General features: G+C 43.5%; 1 protein-coding gene and 1 long non-coding RNA gene across 5 annotated transcripts; one reads left to right on the forward strand and one right to left on the reverse strand.

The window, feature by feature from the left end:
- Positions 1-1,792: 1,792 nt before the first annotated feature.
- Positions 1,793-6,085, reverse strand: LOC106603523 (uncharacterized). Of its 2 annotated transcripts, XR_014392165.1 has the most exons (3): positions 5,591-6,085; positions 4,580-4,881; positions 1,793-4,445 (listed from the first exon to the last, which is right to left on the reverse strand). It is a non-coding gene; the product is annotated as an uncharacterized LOC106603523 (long non-coding RNA). The 2 variants fall into 2 exon arrangements; XR_014392164.1 differs by having other exon boundaries at positions 4,580-6,010.
- A 40-nt stretch (positions 6,086-6,125) lies between these two features.
- Positions 6,126-12,967, forward strand: LOC106603522 (E3 ubiquitin-protein ligase RNFT1). Of its 3 annotated transcripts, none has more exons than XM_014197327.3 (10): positions 6,126-6,320; positions 6,471-6,562; positions 7,061-7,524; positions 7,625-7,701; positions 7,801-7,901; positions 8,890-9,043; positions 10,717-10,875; positions 11,025-11,090; positions 11,275-11,376; positions 11,563-12,967. In XM_014197327.3, exons 2-10 carry the CDS (start codon positions 6,534-6,536, stop codon positions 11,695-11,697), a joined length of 1,287 nt encoding a protein of 428 aa, XP_014052802.2. In that variant the 5' UTR covers positions 6,126-6,320; positions 6,471-6,533; the 3' UTR covers positions 11,698-12,967. The 3 variants fall into 3 exon arrangements, with proteins under 3 accessions (XP_014052802.2, XP_014052803.2, XP_045573075.2); XM_045717119.2 differs by having other exon boundaries at positions 6,144-6,320; positions 6,471-6,557; XM_014197328.3 differs by lacking the exon at positions 6,471-6,562 and having other exon boundaries at positions 6,142-6,320.
- The last annotated feature ends 282 nt before the right edge of the window (positions 12,968-13,249 follow it).

Raw genomic sequence — 13,249 nt, forward strand, 5'->3', positions numbered from 1 at the left:
GTGCAGTCATGAGTGAACAGGGAGTACAGGAGGGGATTGAGCACGCACCCCTGAAGGGCCCCCGTGTTGAGGATCAGCGTGGCGGATGTATTGTTACCTACCCTTACCACCTGGGGCAGCCCGTCAAGAAGTCCAGGATCCAGTTGCAGAGGGAGGTGTTTAGTCCCAGGGTCCTGAGCTTTGAGGGCACTATGGTGTTGAACCCTGTGCTGTAGTCAATGAACAGCATTCTCACATAGATGTTCCTTTTGTCCAGGTGGGAAAGGACAGTGTGGAGTGCAATAGAGGTTGCATCATCAGTGGATCTGTTGGGGCGGTATGCAAATTGTAGTGGGTCTAGGGTTTCTGGGATAATGGTGTTGATGTGAGCCATGACCAGCGTTTCAAAGCATTTCATGGCTACAGACGTGAGTGCTATGGGTCGGTAGTAATTTAGGCAGGTTACCTTAGTGTTCTTGGGGTCAGGGACTATGGTGGTCTGCTTGAAACATGTTGGTATTACAGACTCAGTCAGGGAGAGGTTGAAAATGTCAGTGAAGGCACTTGCTAGTTGGTCAGCACATGCTCGGAGTACACGTCCTGATAATCCGTCTGGCCCTACCGACATAGTGAATGTTGACCTGTTTAAAGGTCTTACTCACATCTGCTGCGGAGAGCGTGACGACACAGTCGTCTGGAACAGCTGATGCTCTCATGCATGTTTCAGTGTTACTTGCCTTGAAGCGAGCATAGAAGTTATTTAGCTCGTTTGGTAGGCTTGTGTCACTGAGCAGCTCTCGGCTGTGCTTCCCTTTGTAGTGTGGAATAGTTTGTAAGCCCTGCCACATCCAACGAGCGTCGGAGCCGGTGTAGTACGATTCGATTGTAGTCCTGTATTGACGCTTTGCCTGTTTGATGGTTCATCGGAGGGCAAAGCGGGACTTCTTATAAGCTTCCGGGTTAGAGTCCCGCCCCTTGAAAGTAGCAGCTCTAGCATTTAGCTCAGTGCGAATGTTGCCTGTAATCCATGGCTTCTGGTTGGGGTATGTACGTACAGTCATTGTGGGGACGACGTCCTCGATGCACTTATTGATAAAGCCAATGACTGATGTGGTTTACTCCTCAATGCCATCGGAAGAATCCCGGAACATATCCAGTCTGTGCTAGGAAAACAGTCCTGTAGTTTAGCATCTGCTTCATCTGACCACTTTTTTTATAGACCCGAGTCACTGGTGCGTCCTGCTTTCATTTTAGCTTGTTAGCAGGAATCAGGAGGATAGAATTATGGTCAGATTTGCCAAATGGAGGGCAAGGGAGAGCTCCGTGCGTGGAGAAAAGATGGTCTAGAATTTAACATGCTGATTATAAATGAGGTAAAACTGATTTAAGTTTCCCTGCGTTAAAGTCCCCAGCCACTAGGAGCACCGCCTCTGGATGAGTGTTTTCCTGTTTACTTATGGCGGTATACACCTCATTGAGTGCGGTTTTAGTGCCAGCATCGGTCTGTGGTGGTATGTAGACAGCTACGAAAAATACAGATGAAAAAACTCTAGGTAAATAGTGTGGTCTACAGCTTATCATGCGATACTCTACCTCAGGCGAGCAAAACCGAGACTTCCTTAGATATTGTGCACCAGCTGTTGTTTACTTACAGTTGAAGTCGGAAGTTTACATACACCTTTGCCAAATACATTTAAACTCAGTTTTTCACAATTCCTGAAATTTAATCCTAGTAAAAATTCCCTGATTTAGGTCAGTTAGGATCACCACTTTATTGAAAGAATGTGAAATGTCAGAATAATAGTAGAGAGAATGATTTATTTCAGCTTTTATTTCTTTCATCACATTCCCAGTGGGTCAGAAGTTTACATACACGCAATTAGTATTTGGTAGCATTGCCTTTAAATTGTTTAACTTGGGTCAAATGTTTCAGGTACCCTTCCACAAGCTTCCCACAATAAGTTGGGTGAATTTTGGCCCATAGCTCCTGACAGAGCTGGTGTAACTGAGTCAGGTTTGTAGGCCTCCTTGCTCGCACACACTTTTTCAGTTCTGCCCACAAATTTTCTATAGGTTTGAGGTCAGGGCTTTGTGATGGCCACTCCAATACCTTGCCTTTGTTGTCCTTAAGCCATTTTGCCACAACTTTGGAAGTATGCTTGGGGTCATTGTCCATTTGGAAGACCCATTTGCAACCAAGCTTTAACTTCCTGACTGATGTCTTGAGATGTTGCTTCAATATATCCACATAATTGTCCTCCTCATGATGCCATCTATTTTGTGAAGTACACCAGTCCCTCCTGCAGCAAAGCACCCCCACAACATGATGCTGCCACCCCCGTACTTCACGGTTGGGATGGTGTTCTTCGGCTTGCAAGCCTCCCCCTTTTTCCTCCAAACATAACAATGGTCATTATGGCCAAACAGTTCTATTTTTGTTTCATCAGACCAGAGGACATTTCTCCAAAAAGTACAATCTTTGTCCCTATGTGCAGTTGCAAACCGTTGTCTGGCTTTTTGTGGCGGTTTTGAAGCAGAGGCTTCTTCCTTGCTGAGCGGCCTTTCAGGTTATGTCGATATAGGACTCGTTTTACTGTGGATATAGACACTTTTGTACCTGTTACCTCCAGCATCTTCACAAGGTCCTTTGCTGTTGTTTTGGGATTGATTTGCACTTTTCGCACCAAAGTACGTTCATCTTTGGGAGACAGAACGCGTCTCCTTCCTGAGCGGGATATGACAGCTGCGTGGTCCCATGGTGTTTATACTTGCGTACTATTGTTTGTACAGATGAACGTGGTACCTTCAGGCATTTGGAAATTGCTCCCAAGGATGAACCAAACTTGTGGAGGTCTTGGCTGGTTTCTTTTGATTTCCCCATGATGTCAAGCAAAGAGGCATTGAGTTTGAAGGTAGGCCTTGAAATATATCCACATATACACATTGTCACGCTCTGACCTAAGAGAGCTGTGTTTTCTCTGTTTAGCTAGGCCAGGGTGTGATAGAAAACAAAACATAGGTGGGTGGGCATTCTATGTTTTGGCCGGGTATGGTTTCCAATCAGAGGCAGGTGTCTATTGTTGTCTCTGATTAGAAGCCATACTTAGGCAGCCTGTTTTTCCTTTGTTTTTTGTGGGTAGTTGTTTTCCGTTTTGTTCATATACCAGACGGAACTGTTGGCTGTCGTTTTTGTTTTGTTTGTTTAAGTGTCGTCATTAAAAGAAATATGAGCACTTTACACGCTGCGCCTTGGTCCCCTTCATACGACCCTTGTTACAGAACTACCCACCATGACTGGATCAAGCGGTGTGCCCTAGCAGAGATGGACACCTGGTCACACATGGAATGGATGGAGAGGAGAAACTGGACTTGGGGGCAAGTCATTGACAGATATCGGAGCCTACCGGGGAAGAACGAGAGGCAGCCCCCCACACGGGTAGTTTGGCTGGGCCAGGGGTGGGCCTTGAGCCAACTCCCCGTGCTTATTGTGGTGAGCATGTGCCTGCCTCTCGCACTCTCTCTCCGGTACGCCTCCATAATCCAGTACGTCCAGTGCCTGCTCCTCGCGCTCTCCCTCCAGTGCGCCTCCAGAATCCAGGAAGTCCTGTGCCTGCTTCCCACACTCTCCCTCCAGTTTGCCTCAATAGCCCAGTAAGGCCGGTGCCTGCTTTGAGCACTCGGTCCTCAGTGCGTCTCCCCAGTCCGGTGAGACCGGTTCCAGTTCCCCTGCTCGCCTCCCTACCTCTGCGGAAGCACAGTTCCCGCTCAGCCCAGTCAAAACTGTTCGCTGCTCTGGCACCCCAATGGTGGAACAAGCTCCCTCACAACGCTCCCTAATCTTTCTAACCCCCCCCAAAAAGATATAGATGTACTATTGTAAAGTGGTTGTTCCACTGGATATCATAAGGTGAATGCACCAATTTGTAAGTCGCTCTGGATAAGAGCGTCTGCTAAATGACTTAAATGTAAATGTAATGGCAGCCATCCCCTCTGGCGCCCATCTTTAAACTGGCTTTCCCATTGAAGACATCATCCAAAGAATCACAGCCCTTCCCCATGACAGGACACTAGATCTCCAACAGCTCCTTGGATTTCAGCACTCTGATAGCCATGGCTCTTCAACACTGACAACAGTGGCTCTGTGGTCCACAGAGTATTAAGTCTTCCAGCCACTGGGAGGCCATCAGCTCATTATCTTTCCTGTACCGTGTGGCTACATTCCCGTGGAACCTGGGATACAGATGCTCCTGGAAAAACTTACCAGGGTTGGTGGATTCCCTGACAGGGACCTTTGTGGCTGAGCTTGCAGTACCTCGAAGCTTCCTTAAGTCATGCCACAAGTGTGAGGCACTCTGCTCCTTTGGGATCTGTTCCAAAACAGTTGACTGGGTTGGGTCAAGTTTCACAATTTCATTGTAGAAGGACAGGCACTTCTGGCAGTTGTAATTGATATGCTCTCCATGTGGCTGGGAAAGAGTAGAGAATCTATATTAAGTTATTATATGGAGTTAGAAAGCATTGAACAGAAGAGACACACATCAGTTTAAATAGATTAAAATGGTACAGGCACAAATAAATATTCCTTTCAGTCCAATTTTACCTGGGTGCTACTGGCTGTGATATTATTTGTTGGTTCAGTATTAACACAGAGCAGACTCCCCATAGGCAGATTCAGGTGTCTCAGGCTCCTATTCAATTCCTCCTGTGCGTGGAATGCAGTAGTGGGATGCAGGGATGGACATTCTGGATGCTTTTCTGCATATTGGTCACTGGCCTTATGGTGTGTGAAGTCAATGCTGTTTAACCTCATTGGCTCAAGGTTCCTCCAAGTCCCAACATTCCATTGTCGCTGCTCATCTGTGCAGGCTATGCCAGTTAGCCACTGGACACTGCATTCTGCACCTGTGATAGAACGTTTGTTACAAAAAAAGACATTCAGAAAAAAATCCCATTATTAACAATTGTGTGACTGAGGACTATGTGATCAACTTAATCAAAACACATGCAAGTTTCATCATAAACGTGCCTTGCTATTGTTCCCAATGAGATGAGACCACTTTTACTTACCATACTTTAGGCATTACCCCCAACCACAAGGATATTTTACAAACCGTATTCACACAGAAAAACAATAACACTAAAGAAATACATGTGATGCTAACATGTTTAAATAAATGTTATACCCTACTTACCTGGACTCCATAAACTTACATTGCTTCACCAACATGTGACTTGACAGGATACTTACAGATTCCCCACATTAATAAGGCAGTTCTGTTGATCATGACATTCTCAATTCAACTTTCATCCAACAAAACGTTTGGTCTAACTGCTATGTTAAGCCTGACTATTTTATCATTCTGTGTCTAGATAAGGCAGTATTGCGCACTTTCATCTGTAAAAGGAATGAAAAAAAATGACAATAAACATCAATTACAAGACCAAGTAATGTGAATATTGATCATAGATATCATCTGAGAACTCTATCATAACGTTAGCCTATTGGTTATAGAAACTGTCACCACAACACATGTAAACTGCTTGTATGCTGTAATCGCTTATGTTAAGTAATGTTAGACATAGAAATGCAAGTGACTGCTTATTTTCCTACCTTCCACAAAATTAAGGCTGCATGCCTTTCCAATGTCAGCAATGCACGCGCATCCAGCCGTCTCTACTGATCCGTTGTTGGAAAGGTACCCAAGCAGTGTGGTAAGAGCTGCTTGATTGGCTGGCCTGAACATCTGCCTTCAAAAATACCAATCCTTTTCCCATCCTGGTGAAGAAGAACTCGGCCCACCTTACCACTGTGGAGGTACTGATAGGCCTCTGTATTCTTGTAATTTTTCATAGTGGAACCATCCACTCCCAAGGAGAGCACGACGTAATTAAAAATGTCCCCATACGTAATTTCAGGCAATTTTATCAATTAATCATGGACGGATGGGCTATGGTTATCATCCGACCTCCGAATAGCCATGTGTGTGTTCCCAAATGTGAGCCATGTTTTGTTTTTGTTTATTTGTTCAGACGTGTTAATGATGTGCGTTTTTATATTATTAGCTAGCGTTGACGGAAGTTGTGAAACAGAAACACGAACACAATCGAGTCAGAATGGAACTGGGTCAAGTGGGCGGGGCTACATAGAGCGAATAATGGCACAGATATAAAGATGAGTCCTCTATCTATCTCTATGCTCCCAAACGATAGGATTATGGTTTAACTTGCGAATTAGGTTTCTTTTGGATTGTTTCTTTTATTTTCGTTCAATTTGGGGTTTTGGACAGATTATTAGATGGAGAACGGTGGCTTGTCATGAAACTCCAGACTCAGTATGACAGGTATTTTAAGCCTTTCTGCTTGCATTGCTAAAGAAACGTTATAACAACGTTAGCCTAGCTAGCTGCTAACGTTAGCCGTTTGGCAAAGATCTCTCACCCGAAATCTAACAGTACAGTAGTTAGCTAACTGCCATCTCTATCATGTTCCAGGTGGCTCATTCATCCCCCCTCCTCTCCCATGCAGAACCTATTCCCCAGGTCGTTGTTGTAAATATGTGTTTTCAGTCTACTTACCTGGTAAAGTAAGGGTACTTTTTTTTTTAAATCATGTAATCAGTGCCAACACGGTCAACAACCTCTTAATGACATTTATATTTGTCAAAAAGCTGTCAATTGTAATGTTGATCTGACAGCTTGCCACAGTTAACGACAGTTAATGTTAGCTAGCTGTTTTGCTAGCTACTAATGTACGTTAGCTAGGTAACTGTCACTCCCTAAATGTAAATAAAAGAGAAAACAGTTGCTAGAGAGACCAAATACAAAAGTGTGTATTGATATATATATATTGATGAAAACAACGTCCTGAATCTGACTGTCATTTAGCCAGCCAAAGTAACATTACTAGGCTGCATCACAATATTTGTTTATGCTGTCAACAACCTGTAAGTTACTGTAGCTAGGCCTAGCTAGCGAACTTCGCTTGAAAAAGTTTGCTATATTGTTAGCTGACATCTGCACATTTATAACCACACGGCATCTCATCTTTCCTCCTTAACCTCTTAACGATGTATTTGTTGAAGGAGTGATTCCAAAAGAACGTTGAAATCGAGGGAATCCCCAACTGTGATGCAGCCTAACTCCAGTGAGCTGGGTGCCCATCAGGCAGGACATGGTTTGTCTCTGACGCTACTGACCAGGACACCAGCAGGGGCTACTGGGGGCTCTGTTGTCCCGGAGACTAGTGGAGAGGTCCGGGTACCTATCCTCTCCAGCGGGCCCTGGGAGTCATGTAGAGGAGGGGCGTCATCCCGTAGGTCCAGAGTCAGTTCCAGAACCAGTTCCCACAGCCACTCTCATTCACATGGTGGGGGACACCAGCACTCCCACAGTGAGCCCAGTGAGGCGGACCCGGCTGATGCTGATCTGGAGTCAGGGGAGCCCAGCACCTCATTCTTGGAGCTGCGCTACCTCTTCCGCTGGGTTCAGAAGAGTCTTCCTTTCATAATCATCCTTTGTGCTAAACTGGTCATCCAACATGCCCTAGGTAAGTGTCGGGTAACAATAACATAGCTATACAGTCAGGAACAACTTTTTATTTATCTCAAGTTAGTTTGAAAGAAATATCATTCATGACATTGTTGCAGGTCTAGCTGTTGGAGTTGGCTTATTTACAACTTTTCTTTATGTGAATAAGAACATTCAAACCCAAGTCTTTCTTCTGGTAAGTCACTAACAGTAACACTATTTCTTCATTCATTTCTACTTCAGTGTTTAAACACTATTCAAACCTCTGAATATGATCCTTCATGTATCTCCTCAGGATCGTCGGTCAAAGATAGAGTGCGTATGGCTGCTCCTCTTCCTGGCGTCCTCCACACTCCTGCTTTACTACACTTTTCTCACTGAGACACTTTACTATTGGTAAGACACTTCGGTTTCCCCTTACTGCACTTACCAGAGCAGACCTGGGCCCAACTTCCCGATAACAATGAAATATTTTTACAAGTGTTTTTAAGTGATGCATCTTTCCTACAAAGGCCGAAGATGCAACATGTGATTCCCGAGAACGTTCGCTAAATGCGTCGTTGAGGCCTGTGTCGATACTGATAGGACCGAAGGAAAGGCAGCGCTGCACTTGGATCAGCTTTCTCCATTCAAATCTTACCTTAACGTTCAAATTTTTCCACAATACTGATGACGGATCAGCTCCTAGAAAGATATTATCACCTTTGACTGCCAATATTGAGGCGGCTTATTCTAATGCACTACAATAATGCACTAAATCAAGATTTGCCGCCACAATGCGCACATGTTGTTACACATCATGAAATGAGGCAAAAATGTAACATTAGCCTCCAATTAGCTAAATAGAACTCAACATTTTAAATTATATAGGCCTGTAGCATATACCGTAAGCTATTCATCTTTTAATTCAATCATCTGTTTTCATTTGAAGCATCTTTTTATCCTTCGATATTGGCAACTTTGTATTTGTAGTCAACTTTGTTGTGAAGTTATCGGTGGTCACAGAGAGACAGATAAACATATTGATTCTATGTTTAGTGGAGGTCTTCTGTGTATAAAGTGACGTGGTAAGGAAAAAACTAATCTAACGAAGCACAGCTGTTCTATAACAAGATTTTTCAAGTGCAACTTTAACAATTCTTTTGGGAAACAGCTCAGAGATTTAACAATGCTGCTACTGAAGTTCTAACGATGAACTTAGCCTTAAGATGCTTTTGGGAAACCGGGCCCAGAGCAGAAAACTGAATACAATAGAATAGGAAAACCTTATTGGATACACAATGTGGACATTTGCGGTTGACATAATGACATAATACACAAAAGAAACCAACATTAAAATCATCAGGAGCATAATATGTAATCCACATCTTTCCCTCGTCCTCAGCCTCATCTTCCTAAACCCAGCTGTTGAGCCCCTAGGTTTCTGGGAGGTCCTATGGGTGGTGGGCGTCACCAACTTCACACTCAAGTTCCTCATCATGGGGTTTAAGTGCCTTATCCTACTGCTGCCCTCTAACCTGGTGACCTACAGAGCCCAGGTAACGAAGAAATACAATACAGCTTTATTGATCCACTATACAACTGTTAATTTTTCTGTCACAGATGGAAGGATGCTCTCTCCAGTTGTGTGACTACAAGTAGGCTATGCTCATTGTCTCTTGTCATATACAGGTGACAGATGGCTCTAGTCTCCACTATGAAGAACTGAAATAGAAATTGCAGCACTTCGGAAAGTATTCAGACCCCTTCCCGTTTTCCAAATTTTGTTACGTTACAGCCTAATTCTAAAATGGAATAAATGAAACATTTCCCTCATCAATCTACACACAATACCCCATAATGACAAAGCAAAAACAGTTTTTTTCTGGAATACCTTATTTACGTAAATATTCAGACCCTTAAATATGAGGCTCGAAATTGAACTCAGGTGCATCCTGTTCCATTGATCAGTGCAAAAACCAAGCCATGAGGTTGAAGGAATTATCCGTAGAGCTCTGAGACAGGATTGTGTCAAGTTACAGATCTGGGGAAGGGTACCAAAAAAAGTCTGCAGCATTGAAGGTCCCCAAGAACACAGTGCCCTCCATCATTCTTAAATGGAAGAAGTTTGGAACCACCAAGACTCTTCCTAGAGCTGGCCGTCTGACCAAACTGAGCAATCAGGGGAGAAGGGCCTTGGTCAGGGAGGTGACCAAGAACCCGATGGAGCTCTGTCAGAGTGACCAGAGTTCCTCTGTGGAGATGGGGGAACCTTCCAGAAGAACAACCATCTTTGCAGCACTCCACCAATCAGGCCTTTATGGTAGAGTGGCCGGACTGAAGCCACTTCTCAGTAAAAGGCATGATGGCCCACATGGATTTTGCCAAAAGGCACCTAAAGGACTCTCAGACCATGAGAAACAAGATTCTCTGGTCTGATGAAGGCAAGATTGAACTCTTTGGCCTGAATGTCAAGTGTCACGTCTGGAAGAAACCTGGCACCATCCCTACGGTGAAGCATGGTGGTGGAAGCATCATACTGTAGGGATGTTTTTCAGCGGCAGAGACTGGGAGACGATGAATGGAGCAAAGTACAGAGAGATCCTTGATGAACACCTGCTCCAGAGTGCTCCAGACCTCCGACTGGGGTGAAGTTTCACCTTCCAACAGGACAACAACCCTAAGCACACATCCAAGACAACGCAGGAGTGGCTTCGGGACAAGTCTCTGAATGTCCTTGAGTGGCCCAGTCATAGCCCGGACTTGAACCTGATTGAACATCTCTGGAGAGACCTGAAAATAGCTGTGCAGCGACACTCCCATTCAACCTGACAGAGCTTGAGAGGATCTGCAGAGAAGAATGGGAGAAACTCCCAAAATACAGGTGTGCTAAGCTTGTAGCATCATACCCAAGAAGACTCGAGGCTGTAATCGCTGCCAAAGGTGCTTCAATGATGTAAAGAGTCCGAATACTTATGTAAATGTGATATTTCCGTTTTTTACTAGAATTTCAAAAAAAGTTTTTGCTTTGTCATTATGGGGTATTGTGTGTAGATAGATAAGGGGGAAAGGAATTCATCAATTTTTAGAATAAAGCTTTAACATAGCAAAATGCGGAAAAAGTCAAGGGGTCTGAATACTTTCCGAATTAACTGTAGGTTCTACCAGCATTTTGGGGGCCCAAAAGGTATGGAGAGAAAGCATTCATCTATGCCTTTCTGTCTGTCCCCAGGGACGGTGGTACATGCTGACTGAAGAGGTGGGCCAGGTGTACCAGGCTGTGGCTCCCACCCCCCTATGGTTCCGCTACCTGGTCACCTACCAGGAAGTGGATGGAAATACTGGCCTCACCCTGGGAGTTCTGCTGGCTTTGGTCTACTTCATACTCAAGGTGACTGACCTTATTACTGCATCACACTGCATTTATCAAAGATGTATGCTTTGAAGTGGCTACTTAGTAGTGGAAATTCTGAAAACGGCTACCTTGTATTTTTTTCACCTTTGTTTTAAATTTACTAAACGCTTACTTTTTAAATGTAGCTTTTAGGATTGTATGGACAGTGGGGGTCTTTCCAGAAAACTGTGAGGATATTTCTCAGTGGCGAGGTACAGTACTTTAAATACATCAACATGTTAACTGTTTCCTTAGTGGTGGTATGTGGGCTGACTGACAAGTGACTACTGTCTTGAACAGTCTTGCTCATGTGTAGATCATGTGAGTAATAGCTACACTTGTAAGGAGTTTGGATGACTTTGTGGGTTGTAAATATGCGTTGTTCCTCCTCCTCAGCACACGGGGGCAGCAGCCACCAGGAGCCAGTGCAGTGAGGCTGGGGCCATCTGTCCTATCTGTCAGGCAGAGTACAGAGACCCAAGGGCCCTCCTGTGTCAGGTGAGATACACCACTCATCCATGAGACGGCAAACACTCATATTACTGACTTTTCTTTACTCCTCTATGTAGTTACACATACTAGTTTGATTTCAATATTCCAGCCACACAAGGGGATACTCATTGTTCCTTTTGATTCTGCACATGGTTGGATAAAGAATGCCTGTTTATTCTCTCTCAACAACAGCACATTTTTTGTGACGAGTGCATTGCTCTCTGGTTCAACCGGGAGAAGATGTGTCCACTCTGCCGCACGGCCATCACAGACAAGGTCCACAAGTGGAGGGATGGGGCCACGTCACCTTACCTCCAAATCTACTGAGAGAAGGAGACAATGGAGGAAAGAAGTGGAGACTCTTGGACACTGTTTGCGATGCGTGAATGACAGTTGTATTGACAGCAATACTCCACTCATCATTGGCTTGTGAAGCTGATGACCACACTGTTCCTCCATTCATTAAGGGCTGTGCCTACTACTGGCCAACGTCAGGAAGGGCGCATAATATTTGCAATAGGATTGGGATGCATTCAGCACCTTGGCATGTTACTGCTGCAACTGTAACTCCCTCTCCGACTCACTTTTCTACACGACTGACGGTAGTTATCTCTCTGCATGCCCTCTATAGTGCTGTTTTTAGTTCCTTTTTCTTTTCAAACATTTATATTTTTTTTTAGCATGATGTGGAAATATTCATGTTTTCACAGCCAGCCTAAAAACAACTGACCAGACAGCCTCTTTCTTTATTAGACAGAGCTGTCAGGGAATAGCCTGTTACCACATGTGTGTTTGCCATTGACCATAGGAGTTGGCAAGACAGCACAAACTGACCTTGCACCAGGCTAGTCCGGGAATACCTGGGGGTTTCTTCTACTTGTAAATAGGGGTGGCTTCATGAGAGGAATATGTTAGAATATAGAAGTATTTTAATCAGATTTATTATATCACTCCCTCCTAAATCATACCAAATTAAAATGTTTTGATCTATGTTTGGTAGATACCTGGTCTTTCAAACACTTTTCTCTTTGAGTTGCAAAGAATCCAGGGTGCTGCAAAGGGGATGCCATTCTGTCTCTGATACAGGCACTCAGGCTAGTAGTGGTTAAAGAACAAAATGTACTCAACACATTGAGAAACAGTAACAAACACCAAGGTTGCTATTTAAGAAGTTCTTCATTTTGGGGATTTTTTTCTTTTCAAATGAAGTCAGATTTTTTTTAAACATGTTTTGTTTTCCAGATGACAAATATGAGATTGAGATTTGGTTTGATCCATAAATTATTTTTCTAAAGCGACGACGGTTACATACTTTTTGAAAACCAAAGAGTGGGAGAATACATTTATTTTATTATCATATTTAACTATGTAGTGAAATTATTTCTTTTCTTGCATAAAGTCATTCAACAAATGAAATATATACAATTTCTTTTCAATTATAGCCTAGAATTCTAATTGGCTCTGGGCGTTTACATTTACACATGATATAATACACAATGTTTAAGCTTATGAACCAACTTTGTCTTTGTTATTTACAACCCATTCATCATTAAAATGAAGTGTGCAGATGTCTGAGGGACACACAGAAAAGCATCAATCTAGCCTGTCCCTGTTCACATACTGTTCTCAAGGAATTCACAGTAACATGAAACATATGTACCGTATTATCTAATGTTCCATTAGGACTGCCATAGAAGTGAACTGAAAGCATATATACTGAACAAAATATAAACACAACCTGGTAAGTGTTGGTTTCATGAGCTGAAATAAAAGATCACAGAAACGTTCCATACACTCAAAAAGCTTATTTCACTCACATTTTGTGCACAAATTTGTTTACATCATTTCTCCTTTACCAAAATAATCCATCCACCTGACA

This window comes from Salmo salar, chromosome 04 (assembly GCF_965601325.2).
Source record: "Salmo salar chromosome 04, fSalSal1, whole genome shotgun sequence".
Classification (NCBI taxonomy): domain Eukaryota; kingdom Metazoa; phylum Chordata; class Actinopteri; order Salmoniformes; family Salmonidae; genus Salmo; species Salmo salar.